Below are 19,573 nucleotides of genomic sequence, written 5' to 3'. Positions count from 1 at the left end.
AAGCAGAGTAGTCTCCTGCGTAGGCCTCCTAGTTCTCCGGTGGCTGAAAGTGCTCTGCCATATATCACTTGACTATTCGGCTGATTGCCATCGCTTAAACGGCCAGCGGAGCATTTTATTTAACTGTCTTCCCGGCCAACGCTGCGTATACGTACTGCGTGTCTCCCTCCACTTACTTATGGTAGTTGTGATATGTGGAATTGATGTCGAGTGCGGTCGCCGAAGGAATTGGAGGCAGCGTTTCCATTTAATAGGCGCACATGAGACTCCCGGCACATAAAAACCAATTTCGCGTAAGTGATAAAAATGCAATGAGCACTCCCCTCCAAGTCCCACACGATTGGCATTCTGATTGCGATTGGGATGATCATCATCATGATGAGGACAATCATCAGCTGGTGACGCAGACGCCTATGAATTAAATTTACGATGGCACACAAGTAGTTTTGACACATATATCTTAAAGAACATCGTGGCGCCATAAAAATCTGTGGCCAGCCTTAAATGGGAGTATGGGATGGAGTATGGGATGGTGTGGGGCCTCTGCGGAGCTCCGAAGTGGGGATACAACACAGCCTGTTTTCCTTTTAATTGTTTAATTCGTATGCCGACATCAGCGAGCGGGTGGCACAAGATGACAGCAAGAGATGCGCTAGTGTTCTAGATATGTATCTATACTTCTGTATATACTTCTGCTCAATGTACTTCGGTGATGGGCAAAAGTCGGGAATTATGCATATTTAATGGATTAATCTAAAATAACGTAGGTAATATCGGTTTTTCTTATGATACATTTCTGTTCAACAATCTTCTTCAATATTATTTATGTACATTTTATCAAAACTTTTATTGTAAGCATAAAAAACACAAAAAGTGTTGAAGTGCAGCCATAGATATAAATGTATCTGTTATCCGCAAATGTCGTGAGCATCACGCTGTCATGTCTAATAATTCCTCGCCTTTCCAACCGATGCAGCTTTCAATCATCATCAATTTCACATAAAAGTGTCGCCCACACGACGCAACTTGCAGACGTCTTTGCCCCCGAGATCCGCCAGGTTCCCCCTGGATCCCCTGGAACCCCTGGATCCCGGGACTTTGGTGTCTGCCTTTGGCGACATAATGACGAGATCATATCGACAACAGGCAGTCGCAGTCCCGAGTCGTGGCATTTTATTTTCTCCTGCTGCCGATGGATGCCTTGGCTGGCTTTTGTGTAATCGTGAGAGCCTTGTCATTGTCATTGCGATGCCGCCTGTCTGCTGTGCACTTTTCAAGTTCAATTTCAATCCCGGCTCTGCCCTCCAACCACTTGCAAATCAATCTGGTGGACACAGCGATGGCCAGCCAGCCAGTCAGTCAGTCAGTCCGTCAGTCCGTCAGTTATTCATTCATCTAGTCAGCTAGCCATTCAGTCATTCAGTCAGCTAGACATTGGCAAATGACCGGCAGCTCGTTTTATTGTGCGGGGCTGTCATATTTCCTGTCTGCAAAGTGTTGGGCGAAAGTTTTATGGCCCTTTGATGGTTCCCATTGATGCGGCCCTCCTCCCCTGCAGTTTATATTACAGGAAATCTCACGGCAGACCTGCGAAATTGATGAGACTCGCGCAAAGTTTTCTACGTGATTTGTGCAAAGTTTCGCACATGCCACTTATGTTTCCGCTTGGCAGCGGAGCATCACAACGTGTTTACACAAACTAGTTATGCAGAATTTTTAATTTACAGTTTATAAACATTTAAGGCTTGGAAAAACGATGAAAAAGTATTTAAAGCGGAATTTAAGTTTGTTTAGTATTTCCCTTTAGTAAAATAAAACTCTACAGTGGTTAAGTTCCTAGGTCTTCAGCTTGGTGCCTCGACTTCATTCTCCTAAAGATTTATATAGTTCTTTGATTAAAAGCAGGATTTAAGCCATGTTTAGTTTATTTTACTGAACCTCGTACACTCTTAAGTGAAAGTAGAAGGGGTTACATTCGATTGATTGGCTTTTTTCCATCGAAAGGCCTCGGGCGTCAGACAACTGTCAGCAAATTGCGAGCCAACATTTGAGCCCTAACAACTATAATTACCCTGTAGACAATCAATCCCCCCAGAGAATGTGGATGCGGATGGCACAATCGAAGGCGATTCAAGGCGTTGCCAACTCTGCAATCGATAGAGCTTTACGGGGAAATTGACACATTTGTTGAAATGCTGAAATAAATTCGGATTCGAGTACTTTTTGGCCCGCGGCGAAGGGCATAATTGAAATTGACATATTTCATTGTCGGAACGGTGCTGCAATCCAAATTGCCAAAGTAAATTTTCAATTTCGAATTTTTATCAATTTTTAGAGGGGTCGAGCTATAGTCGCGCATTGATTTACTTTGATTACGGGATGGGAGTCGGATTTTGATTTCCATTTCAACGCCCGCTGTCATCGCTTTCGGCCTTTATTTACCATTTTGCTTTGTTGTAAGCCGCCGCAGGGGGCGGATTGGTAGGAAGGGGGCGTGCCCCGTCGGCTTAGGCCTACAGCTTTGTCTGTCTGTTGCTAAGCGCCAGCCACGAGTGTCCGTCCGCCACTTTGAGCCCAGCCCCTTCCCATCCGGACCATCCACATTTTGTGCGTCACACGGAAGGAAAACGGCGCAGATTTTTGGCAGCTTTGAACGGATTAGCCTCCCGTGGAGCTCTTCCCACTCACCACCATGGTGATCAACTCTGGTATTTGGAAAGTTTAAAGTTTTCCTTAAGCGGAAAAATCGTTGTGTTAAAGCGCATGCTACGCGCGCAGTTGTACTATATATCCCAAAGATACCCATCCAATTCCCAGTATCAGCGGTTAACTTTCCTGCAGAATTCAATTTTAAAGCCAGTGTAACAATATGAACTGGATACCAAGGGACACCTTTTGTTCACTTCGCTGCTCCACTTTTCCCTCGGCGGCTGCGACCCCAAAAAAGCCCCACCCTACTTTCGCAGTCCATAAATTACAATACCAAAGGAGCAAAATTACAATAGAGCCAGGTATTTGGGTCAATTCTCATTGTCTTTGCTTTTATTTCGACATGCAAAACAGAAGTGGCGCAAATTTAAGGTTCGTGGGATGTACAAAGCAAAAAATACTGTTGCATACTGCGGGGCGTTCAGAGTGATGACTGTACCGTCGAAACTCAGCAAATGAGATACAGATACGGATGCACTTCTTCAAGATGCAAAGAAGCAAGTGCACACAATGAATGCAAGAGGTACAGTCCCATTGCCTCCCGCCTTGGATTTTGGGGCAATGGTTCTAGGTTACATCCACTAGTTCCTGAAACCGTCTATTTTCCAGCCTGACTTGTGGATATTATTGAAAATGGAGTAGTGTGTTCGTACTGAGTACTGTGAGCATAATGTGGCAGCAGTTCGACTTGCAAAAATTTTAGTGGATAATGCAAGAATGGAGGTGCGTCCTATAAACTTGGTGTCTTCAGCTAGGTTTTAGCTCTAGATGTAGCAACTATCTAGTAACTGATGGTGTGAAAGTATCCTATGTTTGGCGGGTGGATCCACTTATTTCTATTGCCGAAACCTCTTCTTGTTCAGTGTTGGGTGTAGGCATCTCGTTTGAAGTGGAGCTGTTTGGAGTCTGGTTCTTGATGGAGTGGTAGTCGATATGCAGTTGCTGGGCCTCGCTTTTGTAGTTGTTTTTCAAGTCGTTTTTCAGCTGCTTTATCAGCTCCAATCGATAGTTGTAGTTTTCTTTAAGGACGTACATTTTCCTTTTGAACTCCGCCTTGGCTGTGCGCTGCAGAATGGCTTGTGCGGCGGTTTTAGGTGGCTTTCCTGAAGAGCTGCTGTAAATTATAGAAATATTAGCTGATCGTTATACCATATGGCATACACTTCTTACGCAGAGCTGGATAGGGTCATCGCTAGCAGCATTCCCTTCCAGGTTTTCCTTTGCTGCTCCGCTCTTAAAATTGTCTCAGCTTCCCTAGCATTCAGCTCGGCGCCTAGTGTCTTGACCTCCAGCGCCTGAATGCCTCTAAAATACTCTTCAATCTCCTCCCTGATCTTATCCCTGGGGTCAATATTGTCACCTTTACCAGGCGTTATTTCGTTTGGCTTTTCCATTTTCGGCTCCTGAGTTGCTGATGAAGTACTTGCCGCCATTTGATCCAGTTCATCGATTCTCACCTGTTCGGATTTCGTGTGGGTGTCTGGTTCCTTGGACTCTTGAAGTTCTTCCTTCATCCTTGCTTCTTTGGGGCTAGGAAACGATTCTTCTGCAATTAACTGGTATGATTTTCGGGCGTTCTCCATGGTCAACGTTCTATCTTCTTGGCACTGTTCCTTTGATTCTGAAGAATTAGTTAAAACAATATCCTTATTTTCTTGCTCGTTTGTGGAAATGTCCATCTTCTGTTCAGTTTCTGCGGGTTTCGTATTTTCGTCTGTATTTTCCGGTTGTTTTAGCTGTGCTCGACTTTCTCCCAAAACGTGCACATGTGATTGCTGTTTCTTGAGATTCCTGACCGCATTGATATTCTTTTGCTCAAGACTTATTTGGCCAAGTGATTCCTTGGCATCTGTAGAATGTGAGTAATCCAAGATGTACAGCTCGTTGTGTTCACAGTGTGCACTTGCTGGTTTCATCTTGTCTGTTTGTGGCACATTTTGATTTTCCAGAACTTCGGTCTCTTCCATTTTGCAGGTCGAAAATTGGAGTCTCGGTGTTTTGTTTTGTGTACGGAAAAATTGACCCGACTTGTTTCACATTATTTGACTAACTGGCTGAAACTCCGTTCGGCAGCTTTAACAAAAGTTCAAAGGCCAATTCGACCCTTGACTCTTTCCGATAGCAGTGAAACAAAAGGCATTCTGAGCGGAAATCTTCAAAGCCTAGGCAACTGTGGCCTCAGCTCGAGGCATTTGGGATCCGATTCGAGCGCAAAAAGTATTTGCCACCCGCAAAAGTTTCCTTTCGAACGCCCCTAGGTATTCCATAAAAATAAAAGGCAAGAAACATAAACATAAACAAACCGGACAGCATTCTTATCGCCTTCATTTATTATGCAAACTTTGCTTGCCTCTGAAATTTTCCAGCTGCATGCAAAGGTCTTAAAACTGATTTTCCAGCCCGGTTCGAGGAGGTTTGACCCCGGATCAGGGTTAATCAAGGAGCACATTCATCAAATTGCCACGCAACACGAGGCCGCGGCATGCAATGCCACAAATGTGCTCAAAAGTGTTCAGTAAATTGTGATAAATGCTTTTGAAGAATGCTGAAAACACATGTTTTCTTCAAAAAATTAAATGTAATTTTAGGAGGAGCGAAAAATCGAATACCTTACCACATAAATTCGAGCTAAGGAGGCTGGGACAACTTCATTTCTGACAGCTGAAATTGGGGCTGTAAAATTTTAATAAGTTTCCTTCCTTGGTAACGGCTGTTCCCATATCTAAGCTCGAAGCCCCCGTCCTCATCTGCCACACTTGCTTCCTCATGGCTCTCTAGTCTATAATGCAACATTTGCGCAACGAGAACAATTTTTTTCGGTGGCATAGAAATGGGTTTTGCGTCTAGACAACTGGAGGGCAGGGAAATTGGGGGTTTCAAATGCTACTACTCCTGCAGCTCCTGGTGATGCGGCATTTTCGCCCCACGTATCCGTCTGGTGCGATTGTCTGTGGTCTGAGATTTGGAATACAGTCAGCTGGCAGATTCGGGGCCTTATGTGGCTTAGAATGGCTCGAAGGAACATGGTCTGCATGGCTAATCAGCCGCTGCAGCCAGGATTGGTAACAGTAGGGTTGATATTTGCTACAACTGTGTATAGATTGAACAAACAATTTTTTTTAGAACTATATTTGTTTAATCAAATTTTTTTTGTATTTTAATTTTTTTTTATATTCTTCTAATTTGGATATACGCTAGCTAACTGTTGGCTTATCCTTCGGCGCTGTTTTTTCAGCTTTATTTTTGGACTTTTTGCTCAGCGATGAGCATGCACATTTAAGCAGCCGCACTAACCGCATTTGGGGCAAAAACCCCCTCGAATGCAGCGCTACAAAATCAATGTGAATCAATGTGCCAATGAACTCGTCAATGAACTCGTTATCAACGCTCTTTGGCGGCTAATAGACCGGCTTTTCCAACCGTTTTTCGACATGCGAGCACGCGAACCAAAAGTTTTAAAAACCCGGTAACTGCGCCGCACGTGCCACGCCCCTTGCCTGTCGACGCCCCAACTCTGGGGGCCCACGAAATTATTACAATTATTATTATTGTTATTTTTCTGGTGCTGTTTATCCATATTTAGGGTCACGCACGATGCGGCAAACTGTCAGCCGGAAACGGAATTGATTATCGGCGCTACCGAATCCGGCTTTTAGCAGTTCCACTCCCAGAGAATTCATGTTTCTGTAACCCCTGCTCCATAATTTTTATCTGTTTGCGTGCCTTGCTGTCGTTTGGCTTGCTGCATTCAGAAGTCGGTGGCACTTAATGACTTAATTTGGCCAACTGGGCCACTGCTATGCTGAAAAATGCAGGAAAAGTCGGCCGGCTGCTTCCCTTAAAGGAACTATTCTCCTCAGAATTATGTTCCTTTAAATATCTGTTTCGGATGTATCATTTATGTGAGAGTTAGGGATCTAGCAGTCCACTATAATGCTATCACCGCATTAGTAAAAATTTCGACAAAGCCCTCATTTTAGTTTTCCAAATTCCAACGAAATTCTAACGTAAGCTCTTGGCTGGACTTTGAAATTTGATAAAGCCAAAATGTCCGACAATAAGGCGTAAGTTACCAGCAGGCCCTGAACTCCTCCACTATTCCTATCCTATTTTTCGTGTGAAGATCCTCGTCCCGAAGCCGACATCCCGTGATGCAGTTCAGCACCGCCATGGGAACGCCGGAAACCAAGCGCAAGATGCTCCTCTATAGACGGTTATTGAGCCGGGAGTTGGCCCGTGATGGCAAAAATCCCAAGGAGATTGCGAGGGCCAGTAGTCGAAGACTTCAGGAGCAGGACGGGGGCAGGTGTCCAAAATCCTGAATATGTAAATCCATGTTCAGGATATTTTTCGGCAGAAGAGTTTACGTTTTAGCAGTCAGGAAGAAGTTGCGCGTTCACTTCTCCTGTTTTTTCGGTCCTATTTAAAAAAGAATTAAATTATAATTAAATGGTTTTTATAAAACCGCTGTTTTCCTCATAATAAATTCATATTTTAGCCACGTAAAATATGAAGGGAAAAGAGTAAAAAGTACGGTTAAAATAAATAACTGGCCATTTTTGCGACACTGGCAATTGGACAACGAAAACAATTTTGTTTAGCCAGTGCACTTTTTGCGGTTTCAACAGTTTATAATAAAGTGCCAGACACACAAAACAATCCAAATAAATAACAGTGGCATCCAGAGGAGTCGTTTTTTTAGCATCCCCCCCGTGGAAAAGATAAACAAAATACAAAACAAGCCGTTGAGAGTGGCGCAGAGGCTTTTAATTGCCATCAGGCGCCAACTGTTACCATTTGTGAACTCAACCAACTTTTATTTATTTATGTAAATTTACTTTGCCTTTTTCGGGATGCACAATATTTGTCGCGAAATTGGCAGAAGCGAGTCGCAACTTTGCCCATTTTGGAGTCGAAAACACCGGCGGTTTGATGGCTGAAAATACAAATTGAAATTGTTTTGACAATTGGCGTGGCATCGGTGTAAAAGTTGGCATGGCAAAACGTTAGAAAGGCAATTTGCGATGGCCTATGGCCTTCCTAATTGGCTAGCAAATAGAGATCCCAAGAGAATGGACAACTTTTGGCCACACCACATCTAGAACCACATTTTCATGTCGTGCTCAAAGCGATCCTCACGTTTTAGTAGAACTCACAACTTAATTTCAACTTTATAAAGTTAATAACCACATTTTAGCGTAAAATAATCCCTAGCGACGAATCGAGAACATCTTGAAGTTGTTTATGGGCAGCGCTTCATTCTCGGAGAATACAGCCTTTTCGATGACCGAGCGAGGACTTCCCTTGTGCTGCAGCCAGTATTTCCTAGGAAACCGAAATGTTTTACTATAAAACAGAATACCCTTCCTAAGATTTAGCTCACATATCAGCCACTTGATCCAAGGATCCTTCGAGCATACCCTGAACCGTTCCCTGAGTTGTGTTCATGCACCAGCCAGTTATGCCCAACTCATTGGCCTTTTTTTGGGTGTGCTGGATGTTGAATAATCTAAATATTGGAAAACAACCATAGATGAAGCACCTACCTTGCGAAAGAAGACACCTGAAAAGGGGAGTATTTAATTAGAACATGGGATAGCTGGCTAATTTGGCTTGTGGTTACCTTGCACATGACCGAACACTTCGAATTGGCAGCTAAAAATTTGATTCTCTGCCGCGGATTTTGGTGCACTTTTTGGAGGTGATTTCACCAATTTCTTGGTGGTCGTCTTTGACTTTTTAATTTGACTGCTCATTTTCAAACAAATTTGCTATACTTTCTAGGTCAAGCGAATGCTATCAATGACTGTCTAGATAAAATAGTTGAACTGCTGGGTGAATACTATTTCAACGCTATATTGTGGTCAGTTTAGTCGAATCCTAAAACTATATTTACAGCCTTTCGAGCTTGTCTTCCATTAGGAGTAACAATTTTTCACGCTCATTTGGCATCGCGGGTCTCTCCATCATATCGCCGAGTGCTTAAACACTTGCCTGCTGAAGGAGAAGACCTTTCCCTTAACCACTTCCGGTTCGTTAAGTCTGACGGAAGGACTCCATCCAGAGATGGAGGAGCGGGAAAAATGCGAAAGGTGGCCAAAGGAGCAGATGACGCACTGAGTTCGTCGGGTTCGCCGCCTCGTTGAAAACTTCAATAAAACGTTTGACGCCGGAGGCGAACTGACATTTTCCATTAAGTGCAGACAGCTATCGAAAAAAATAAAATGGAAACAGCAGAATGCCAGCAGCTCATTTGGGGGAAAACTTTTATATTCCTGAGAGTTTTGTGGTGTAGTCACGTGTTGGTCGTTCGTTCTTTTTGTTGACTGTTGATTATGATGATGCCCTAAGTTCTGGGCTCTCCAGCCGCCAGTATCCAAATGCGGCCCAGTCACGGCCAGGAACCGACCGAGAGGATCCGAGTAATTGACGCTGACCAAGTTCTCCTCGGCCATCAGCAAAGTGCATCAACAGGATGTCCCACAAGGATGTCCTTGCTACTCGTTCTTTATCAGTTGCAGGCGCAAGCAAGCAGGCAACTTTTGTTACAATAACATTTATTTTGAAAATATTCGTCGTCGTTTTCTGCTGCTGCGCTGTCAGCTCTTTGGGGACATTTTGAAGTGTTGCCAATGTGGGAAAGTAATCAGAAAATATTTTGTCAGCTTCAGTTGCACTATAGTGCTGTAGCTGGGAAACTTTTCACCCGCCACTTAAAGTGCTCCAGTTGCGCCAGTTGCGGCAGTTGAAATTGAAGAGCGGCACTCGAAAAGCCGCAGAGCTTCCCAAACTTGTGGCTCAAATATTGGATTAGCAAATTGACGTTTATGCAATTTGATTTACCTACCGCACAGGGCAAATTAAATTTTCCAGCCTGCGGCGGCTTTTTCGAGCCATTTCACAGCGCAAATTCGTTACAAATTGCTGACACAATGGAAATTTGCATAAAATTTCCATATGCATTTGTCGAAAGCGAAAGGACAAATTTGGCAGAGCCGTGATGGGTGGAAAGGAGCAGGATTTACGAACTGTCGCAAGGTAATTCCCGTGTGAGGCATAAATTTAATGGCCAAAAAAAGGGGCAGCCAGGTGGGACGGACCAATCCGAGGTGTAAACAACGCTCTTAATTTGCATTCGCCTGGTTGGCAGTTAATTTATTTGCAAGTCGCTCTAAAAAAGCCGCAGTGCGCCGGCCAACTTCTTTCCGCCGCCCTCGAGTTCTCAACCAATTTTCATTAATGCTTATAAATTGTTGTTTATGACCCGCCAACTTCACTCCGTGGACATCGTAAGCCTCGCCTCCCACAGGGAATCTCTCTGTCTGGGTATCGTCGTGGGCTTTTGACTTCATTTCATATTCATGGACGCGCCGAATTCACCGAAACTCCATCTTCCGAATCCGCCTGCAGTTTGGTCCTTTGTGCTCTCACCCGGGCTCCGTTTTTGTTTCCGTTAATAAACTTTGGCAATTACCCGGGCTGCCTGTTGCCGTAAATTACTGGGATTTGAGGCGGCAAATCGAGACAGCCGGAGAAAGGGATGAGACCAAGTTTTCACTTTCCCCACGGGAAAACTCTTTGATAGCAATATGGATTTTCCTATAGTTTACCTGTGCTCATCCATTTAGCCCACAGCCCGCAATGCGATAAGGGGAAAAATATGTGCAGGAAAAGTGAAAAAGTTGTGACAGAAAACCTGCCTCAATATAATTGCATTACTCGTGGCTGTCGCAGGTGAAAAAGCAAAACTACGGGAAATCGCATTCACATGCCGACGCCTTTATATACGTATTTCAAACATCGTAAGCCGCAAGGACCTCAGGACCGCAGTGAGACCACAATCCTCACCTTGGCAGGAGATCCCAACTCAGTTTCCCAGCAAGACGACTTTTCATATTTTCCGCCCACCCAACAGAGGTGGGGTTTTCTTTCCACAGCTTTTACACAGCAAGAAAAGCAAGGTGCCGACAAAAAGCTGTTTAATGCAGCCTTCCCAAAGTGCGACCATTACTTTCCGGTGTAGCCACACAAAAATCCGGCTGGATACGGAGGGAGTAGCTCCTTGGGCGCTGGCAAATCCTTTTTCTTAACCCAAGCGTGCACATACTTCAAGTGTGCTTAACCCACACTTAGTCTCTGTCTGAGAAACTCCGTGCCCCGCCAGCCGGCGATTCCGTGAAAATCTGCCATGTTTGATGTGGTCTCCGCACCACAAATCACCAAGACGGCAGTGTCTGGAATTTATGCGCCTTCTTAGGAAGCTCCAAATGCTCCCATACCCATCCACGCACACTTACCCGTACATACGAGTATGTATGTAGCCAGAAGTGTGTGTGAGTGGCGGTTATGTCTGTGATTTTGCCCCGGCCACGCCCTAATCTGACACTGATGTACACCATCATCCCGGTGGGCGACGACCACGCATTCGAGCGGATCGCTCCGAGCTGGGAGACATGGAAAGCCCACTTGGTTGAGTGGCTTCAGAAAAACGTAGGACAGTTGTCACCGCTCAGCCACTAGCTTTTCCCATTTCCCCACTTTCCCGCTTTCCCCATTCATTTTTCATATTTCGCTGGCTACATAACTTTCATATCTTCGATTTTTCGGGTCTCGAGTTGTGTAAATATTTTTACAAAATCATTTTACGCTTGATTGAACGTGAAACGGAACAGGAAATCACTTATGACATTTTTTGCTGGTGCGGCCCTATTGATTTTTGATTTAGGGTTCAGTAATTTTGTGGGTGACAACATCGTGTGAATAATGAAAATGTACCCCAAGTTGCATATGATCCGTTTTCCGTCATGAAAGGCTAACGTAAAATGGAAAAGTATTTCATACTGCTGAGCAATCCTATAATTAAAATAATCCATAAAAGGCTAGATTCCTACCATACAGCTTGTATGTGTGGTGCCGCCAAACTTTACTACTTCAAGTTATATAATTTACAAATTATCCGCTCTCAAGTGCCGAACCTGGCATCATCTTGTGCAGCTTGTTGCCGGCTACAAAGTCCTTTTTCCACTTTGCTCCTGCTGTTTGCCTTGTTGCAAGGATACGAGGATGCCAGGATGCCAGGATGCAAGGATACAAGCTGCATGTGTATGTGTGTGTCCAGGCGAATCCATTCTCCAGCAGGCCCGTACAATAAACTGATTGTAACTGCAATCAGTTAGCAGACAAAGCAACAGAACTCGACTCGAGCCATCTACAAAGGCGACGACTGTTTGCCAAGTTGTAATAAAGTTTGGTAAACAAGTTGCCCCACACACACTTCGGCTCCAAGTCCAACACACAATAAGCGGCAGGAGCAGATGCAGGAGCAACCTGTAAGCCGAGTCCCCCAATCCGGGAGACTTCCACTTCCACTTCCACTTCGGAACTGCCCCAACCCATTGCCATTACTCGCACTCCGGTTTCCCTGGCTGCCTCGAACTTATCTTAAATTCTAATGCAATTGCAGGCGGGGGAGTGGGAGTTGGGAAATTTTCAGGTGTGCTCTGCAAAGATTTCGTACTAATGCCCTCCGCATCCTTCCACATCCTGGCAGGTACGTTCCATCCACGTGGATCCGCCATTTCGCTATCCCTTTGTGTGTGTAAGTGGCAAACAAATGCATCCTTGTGGCCCACTGCTATACGGATAATAAAGCACTCGGCAATCGGTTGGCCAGGCTTTCAGTTCTCAGTTTTCCACTCACAGCTGAAAAAATTGGTTTGGTATGGTACCGAATGGTTTCTGGGGTGTGCTACGTGACGCTTATCAAATGCATCGGATCCCGAAACCGGAGAAGATTTTCAGGAAATGGGAAAAACATTCGAACACCACATCCACGAGGTGTGTGCTCGAGTTTCCTCTTATCACATCGATGATTTTTGATCGGGTTCTAACGAGCCATTGTTTGTTTTATAAATATATTCGCATCTTTTTTCGAATTATAATATCCACGCGAAAGTCCTTTTCCAAATAGGATTCTCAAGCAACGTAACTAAACATGTTTCTTAAAGTTTATATTATATTTTTACCAATTTTGCCTATCTGTCAGTTATAAAACTTTTAGTTGGAGAGCATAATAGATCTGCCTTTGAAGGTGATAGTATATTAGAGTATCCTGTGTCCGCCTTGTTGTTCGCTCGTCCTTTTGGCTGCCACATTTTTCCTATTTTCTCCGCAGTGTAGCAGCCTTGCAGCCTTTATTCCTGCCGGCTGTTGTTTGGCAGTTGTTGTGCTGTTCGCCAGTTTGTTTATTTAATGCTATTCACTTATCCGGCATGTGCAGACCGAGTGACTAACTGACGGCATACTCACTATTCACCATTCAGCATTCGGCATTCACAACTCACTGAGGCTGAAACGTGAGGATGGGACTGCCAGGATGAGCTGCATCCGAGTGTTTTGGCCTCGAGTGAGCAACTGGAAGCTGCATGCGATTGCCGCATTCATTAGCCAACTTAACGCCTCTAATTAAATGGCTCAAGACGCAGGAGCTCGGAGCTCTTTGCCAGTCCCCCACTGAGGACGATTACATGATGATGGCATTCCTAATTACTCTGTGGCCTTTAATTTCATGCCCATATTTGCTAATGCAATTATTGCGCATAATTATGCGTTTATTGAACAAACGGAATCACTGCCACTGGGTGGGGAAAATAATTGACGGACTGAAATGTACAGAGGGGTACAGTTCACAATAGACACCGGCTGGTCAATCGACGTAACTCCATTTGATAGGCCCTCTAGGCAGCTACTGTTGCCATTGCCATGGGGGGATCCCCCAGCCGGAATGAATCCCTTTTCGTTTTCGGACTCATCTATTGTCTGTGCAAATCGCCAGCTGGGCGCAAGTTTGTTGGCCACAAGCGAAATTGCATTATTGGTTAAATATTTTCGGCCAGCTGCGGATGCTGTTGCCATGGCCAACTGCAGATCGCTTCCGATGGGCACTGCGTTTTAATGGCGCTGGCTTTTCTGCGGCCCAACTTGGCGGCTCCCCATGGAAAATCTGTTAATGAAGTGGCGCACAAGTGGAGCTGGAGCAGCAGTAATGATGTGTGGTGGTGAATATTTGGGGAAAATGTCTGGCCAGCGAATTGTAGTGCCGATGGGAGTGGAACGGAGCATAAACATTGTGGCAAACTCAATGAGCTACTAATGAAATGGCTGCATTATGCATTCAGCTATTGTGGCTTTGTATTCCAAAACGATGCGTTTTGAGGGGATTTCCGGGCAAGTATTTGGTGCAACTCGGGAGTAAAGTAGAGTAAATATGATATGAAGCTGGATATCAGTCAGTAAAAGTTGCTAAATACATATATTATATATAAACTTTAATTACACACAGGGCAGATTAAACCAGCCATAACCCACTGCTTCTAACCTCCTGGCCTCAAATTAGTTTTGGTATTCATATCCAATTTGATATTGCACTTGTTTTGTGAGTTTTAGCCACATGTGTACCATTTTCCCGGAACGGGGCACATTAAACGGTCAATGGCAAGACGGAAGTTTACTCTGTGCATCAATCGAAAATTCGCTGGGAGGGAACCTCATGTGGCCTCCACTTCAATTGACTCCAGGCGCACAGAGGAACAGCACACACATTTTGCGGGGCGACGAAGTCTTCGAAGGAAGTCGGGGAAATTGTCTAATGGAGCAGCTGGATCTGGATCCCCTTTGGCTCCTTTTCTTTTTCTGTTTTCTCCTATCTGGTATTCATGAAGTGCAAATTGTGAGCAAAGGAAAAATCAACGCGATGTGGGGATTAGTTGGGAGCTAGGGAATCGAGGGGCGGTAGGTGAGTGGTGTGAAACATGCGGAAATAACATGAATTTAAGTGAGTTTAGTGAAAGAACACATCGGCAAGAAATCAGCAGGAGCGGAGCACTAGGACCAAAAATAAGACTGCTTCGGTGGGACCTTCACTTGGACTCTTTCTCCTTTTTTCTAGGAGTCTGGAAAATGGCCAATATAAATCTTTTTTTGGCACACAAGCAGCTTGGCAGTTTGGTTGTTAAATAGAGCTGATAAATGGATATGTGACCCGATTAATTGTTTCTGGCTGATTAGGAGAAGTTGCGAGCGAGTATCCCATAAAAAAGCAGCCTTTGGAATATGGAAGTATATCAAAATACGCTTGATATTTATTGTTTTAAATGTAGCCATCAGAGTTGGCCACTCCAGCCAAAGTAGAAACCAATAACCGGACTGGGAAGTTGGGCTTTTGCTACTGTCAATATAATATCTGCCCCCGTTCATGCTGGTCGTATATCAAGAAAGTTCTCATTTCCACACATTAAAATAGCCGCTGGCCATAAATTTCACCGAGTGGCGAGCTGGGGGGAAATGGTGACTTGTGGGGGCAAAGGCGAATGCGAGCGAATGGGAAAAATGTTTTTGGCAAACTGCAATTTACTGCACACATCGCATCAATGGGCATGCATTGCCTAGCCTCGACTATTGTCCATGCGCTTCATCGAAATTTACATATTTTTCCACTCAAAAGGCAATTGAAATGGAAAATTCAGTAAATTTCCATAAAAAGTATATGTACTTGGATATATGTGGCTCAACAGTGCTCGTTATTTATTTACCACACTGAGTCAAATAAAGCATTGCAACTGCAGAAGTTTGCCCGTTTGGCAAACGACAGACAAATACCAGATTTGCCAAAATCCCCATGATTTTGCACTTTATGCTGGCTGTGGGGCTGTGGATTCGCCATTGGGCAATCATCAGAAACTGATTCATGTGACCCACTGAAAAGTGCAATAAAAAAACGAGGCAACACAATAAACTATTGCTTATCACTGCAGCAACAAAAGGAGTCAATTGCCGCATATCACACTCGAATTTATGAGCAGCGATTATTCATGCAAAGTGTTTTGGACACCCAATGTTCATTCACAGTGGGTTGGGTGCGGCTAGCGATGTGGAACGATTTTAAATCGGTGCATCGCAGACTGATTTCATTCATCTTTTTTTAAATCAGTTTCTGTCACAATTTATGGATACAATTATGCGATTTTTTCGAAAGCGCATGTTGCAGATTTCGCTCCATTAGATTCTCATAAATATGGAGATACTGCGAATAAATATAGAAAAATTAACTTTTAGTAGCTGACAAATGCTATTCCCGCGCAATGTTTCCTTTAAATAAATTATACAATTCAAACAAATTACGTTTCAATTTATAGTAATAAATTCCAGGCACTCTGAGAGCTAAAATTCAGCAGCTTTGGGCTGGGAAGTAAGTAGGGTATTTAATTCGTGCGGATAGAGTCCATCCCAGATACGAGTAGGTCTCCCATTCAAATCGACATCGCTTTGAGGTGTGTCCAGGTCCAGCTCTTTCGAGGTTTTGAGAGCTAGCAGCGGCGACATGGTCGTGAGGTGGGTTGGGTAGTCCCCGGTTGTTGGGTTACTGGGATCCCTGGCCTGCTGGCACGCATGACTGGCCAAAGCCAGTCGTCAGCTGCATTTAATGCATCCGTAGGAGCTGTAGCCGGGCACCCACTCCCCGCCAGCAGGCGAGGAACATTACCGATATGTGTCGATACTCTCGTAGCAAATGTCATTAAAATTGCTCTTCATAAATCACACAGGAGGCACACACATCGACCGAAGTAACATGTTGCCATCGCAGTTGCAGTTGCAGTCGCAGCATAACCTCATTTTCCGGTCCATGAACTATGGAGCTTCCGGGCCAACGGGGGGCACATGGATGCTCCTCGTCTCGCGGAGCTGGTGGAGCACGATTGGAGGCCAGACATTGACTACTTCCAGATCTCTCCGTTGGAGTGCGGTTTGATTGTGCCACATGCACAAAGTGCGTTATGATTTTTGGAGGGCCTGCCACTAGGTAGCAGCTGGTTAAACGGCAGCCAACTCAAGAGGACACCGCCAAGAAGCTGCGATGTGCCACGAAGGGCAGAAGTGGAAGAAGTGGGCCTGAAGATGGCAGCTTTGGAGGATTCGAGGGATCACACTGGAGATGTTCAGTAAGAAAACCAGCAGAACATGACATTTTAAATTCCAGTCTTCGAATCTGTATGAAATGCGTTGCTTTAAGCACAAAGTGTTTCATCCCATCTAAAAACTGCCTAAGGTAAAAAGCCATTTAAGCCAATAAAACTTTCGAATTAAAACCGCAGATAGGGGAACTCTTTTGAACAATAAATTACAATTCGATGTTCTTATCACCTAATATTGCTGCAAAGCAAAGGCCATTAATCAAGTAGCAGTTCTACCCTCCCTAAATTTTGGTAAAGTGTGAAATCTTGGACTTTTGCTGCGTGAATAATTAAAATGGATTGCTGCGAGCTATATCGCCAACCCTCCCTCAGAAGTATATATCCACACTATCGCTTTTTAAAGCTATCTCAGTATGGGCGGCATATGTGAGGAACGCGTAGTTTTTCTAATATTATGATGGCCTCCGAGTCACAGCAATAAATAAATTATCGCCAGCGGCGATGATGATGCACATCGCATCGCATCGAAAAAACTGACAGATGAATGGAGTGCTCGAGAGGGGGCACATTTAATAAGCTATATGATCTCTAGATTTCGGTCCCAAAACACACAATATACCATTCATTCATGTTCGACCCATCGAAAGCCAAAGTGTGGCGGCAATTTGTATTGTGACTGATTTTCGTTTTACCCGTTTTGTTCGCCCTTTTCATCTGCGGACCCCATTAATCAATGGTCGCATTTCGGCCCGCTTTGCATACTGCAATTTGTTCCGCTTCTGGTTGGGGTATTCGGCTGTGCAAGCGAGACAGCAGGCGGGAGGGAAGGAGAGAACAATGCTGGGAGTCGGCGGTACGTAGTTTTTCGGCTGCCACTGTTTGGGATTTATGACCCTTCAAAATGCAATTAAATTTAATTGAAGCGCGAACAAAAAAGCAAAAAAGCTCACGCAATTGCTCGACTTTTTCACACTTGCACACCACTTGCTGGATCGCGTATACGCCCCGCTGGCCATTTAATTAATGGGTTAAATGTGTTTTTGCAGTTGAAGGCTGTCGACTGTCCGGGAGATGCAAAAACTGAGCAGCACAATACAATTAACAAAACTAAGAAAAAAACACACAAATTTATCTTGCTGCAGCTTTCTCTATATCAGACAGGTTTTCCTAGTGGTTTTCCCAAACTTTGCCAAAGTTCTGCTTTGTTCGCCCACTTTCAGTTGCCTCCTTTTGCTCGCTTATCATTTATTCATTTGCTGTCCTTGTGGCAGGACATGATTTATAGGCTGATTGCTGCACCTGCTTGGGCACATTTAAGTGCAATTAGCTTTTATTTGCATTCTGAGGTGCGAAAATTTGCATTTAATTATTTATTGTTGCTGCACTCGCAATTGTTATCATCTGCTGTTGGTTTATCCTTTTTGCGGTTGGTCGAGGTTGGTTGTTGCGGTTCGTCCTGTGCGGTTTTCTCTCGTTCGGCTGCTCGCTATAAGGACATACAAATTAAAGTCACATTTTGAAGGGAGGAGAGGCAGAGATGACTCTTTTTTTGCAGCCAAAAAGTTAATGGCATGTAGCAACAACAAATGTTTCCAAGTCAATCTAACAAATGGTTCTATTTTATCGGCTGTGACCATTTGCCATTCGAATCCTTCAGTAACCCACTTTAACGGAGGCAATAATTTGAGCGCCCAACCGAAAAACCGCAAAAAGCTGAAAAGTTCTATTCATATTTGCGTTATCCTCAAACAGAATCGCACTCACTCACTTCATTTCATCATTCCATCAGCCAAGCATTTTAGCGGAGCAGCCGCAATAAGACTTGTGTCAATATTGACGCTCGAAATCCTTTTAATTTTTGAAAAAATATTCCACATTGCTGGCCCCGGATGACGAGGAGCTTCCCGAGGGGAATGGAGAATGGCTGACCCAAGCGTTTTTGTTTAATTGAAAGCTCGGCAAATATGTACTACACAGGGAGGCAGATGGAAGTTGTGGGGTGAAGCGGATAGTGGCTTGACTAAGCCTCTAAACTGATTAAGTTTTGATTGCCATTTGCAATTCGATTGGCAAGGAGCCAAAACTTTGCCGTCGGCAAAGTCGTGTAGACTTTTCACTTTTTTTAATGTACCGAAGGTCATTAATATTTCAATAATGCTGTCTGGGATCTGAAGCCCGAAGTCTGGAGCTCTGCGAATGGCAGTTTGAGTTTATTAAAGCATAACGCAGGACGCCTTGGCTTTGTGTTTCCTTTTCCTGTTGCCTGCATAATTGACTTTGTCGCTTTTTCCATTCGCCATTATTCCTCATCAGGCTTTTCGCCCCTGCCCCCCCCCTGGCGTGTATTTATTTTAGTTGGTTTCTGTGAAGAAAAACAGGACAGGGCGCATGTCCTTCCCTTTGCTGATCCTGGAGTCCGACTAGTCAGACATGATTTATAATGCTGCCTAGCTCGCTTTTCCATTTTCCCCACTTTCTATTAGCCCTGTTCCGTGTCCTGCAGCGGGCACTTGTTTTCCTTGTTGTGGTCCTGGTCGCTTGACGTGTCCTTTTCCATTTTGCAGCTCTGCGGAGCCAGTTGAATCAGGTTTTTCCATAGATTCGCCCTCATATTTTTTGCTCTCCTCACTTTGTCGCCTCGTAAGGATTTCTTCTTGAATAATATATATATTTTAGCTGGCCGCTCTTTTTATTTATTGAAAACTATATTATTTTTTCAGTTTCCTCGGTTTGCTTTGTGTGGCGGGTCTCTTTCATTTGCAATTTATTGCTTATATTGACAATCATAAATTATTCAAATGCAAGCACTTCAATCCTTGCGACTTATGAATAATGCTAATTGATGGTGCTTGCATTTCTAGCAGTATTGATATTGGCTTTAAACAAGCTTATAT

General features: G+C 44.2%; 4 protein-coding genes across 6 annotated transcripts in view; 2 read left to right on the top strand and 2 right to left on the bottom strand.

Annotated features, from left to right (window-relative positions):
- Positions 1 to 19,573, top strand: part of LOC6541525 (E3 ubiquitin-protein ligase TRIM9) — a 75,270-nt gene that overhangs the window by 28,157 nt on the left and 27,540 nt on the right. The window lies entirely within an intron of this gene.
- Positions 3,015 to 4,740, bottom strand: LOC6541102. 2 transcript variants are annotated; one of them, XM_026978577.1, is made up of 2 exons: positions 3,880 to 4,740; positions 3,015 to 3,823 (listed from the first exon to the last, which is right to left on the bottom strand). In XM_026978577.1, the coding sequence occupies exons 1-2, from the start codon at positions 4,674 to 4,676 to the stop codon at positions 3,517 to 3,519; spliced, it is 1,104 nt and encodes a 367-aa protein (XP_026834378.1). In that variant the 5' UTR covers positions 4,677 to 4,740; the 3' UTR covers positions 3,015 to 3,516. The 2 variants fall into 2 exon arrangements, with proteins under 2 accessions (XP_026834378.1, XP_026834379.1); XM_026978578.1 differs by having other exon boundaries at positions 3,015 to 3,820.
- On the top strand, positions 6,599 to 7,193 carry LOC6541557. The gene is made up of 2 exons (XM_001969917.3): positions 6,599 to 6,773; positions 6,833 to 7,193. Exons 1-2 carry the CDS (start codon positions 6,757 to 6,759, stop codon positions 7,029 to 7,031), a joined length of 216 nt encoding a protein of 71 aa, XP_001969953.1. The 5' UTR covers positions 6,599 to 6,756; the 3' UTR covers positions 7,032 to 7,193.
- Positions 7,869 to 8,554, bottom strand: LOC6541495 (acylphosphatase-1). Its single transcript, XM_001969916.3, has 4 exons — positions 8,333 to 8,554; positions 8,256 to 8,272; positions 8,093 to 8,202; positions 7,869 to 8,034 (listed from the first exon to the last, which is right to left on the bottom strand). The coding sequence occupies exons 1-4, from the start codon at positions 8,463 to 8,465 to the stop codon at positions 7,920 to 7,922; spliced, it is 375 nt and encodes a 124-aa protein (XP_001969952.1). The 5' UTR covers positions 8,466 to 8,554; the 3' UTR covers positions 7,869 to 7,919.

The sequence above is a fragment of the Drosophila erecta genome, unplaced genomic scaffold, assembly GCF_003286155.1.
Source record: "Drosophila erecta strain 14021-0224.00,06,07 unplaced genomic scaffold, DereRS2 tig00000055-arrow-pilon, whole genome shotgun sequence".
NCBI classification, from domain to species: Eukaryota; Metazoa; Arthropoda; class Insecta; order Diptera; family Drosophilidae; genus Drosophila; species Drosophila erecta.
This window is presented reverse-complemented; position numbering and strand designations above follow the sequence as displayed.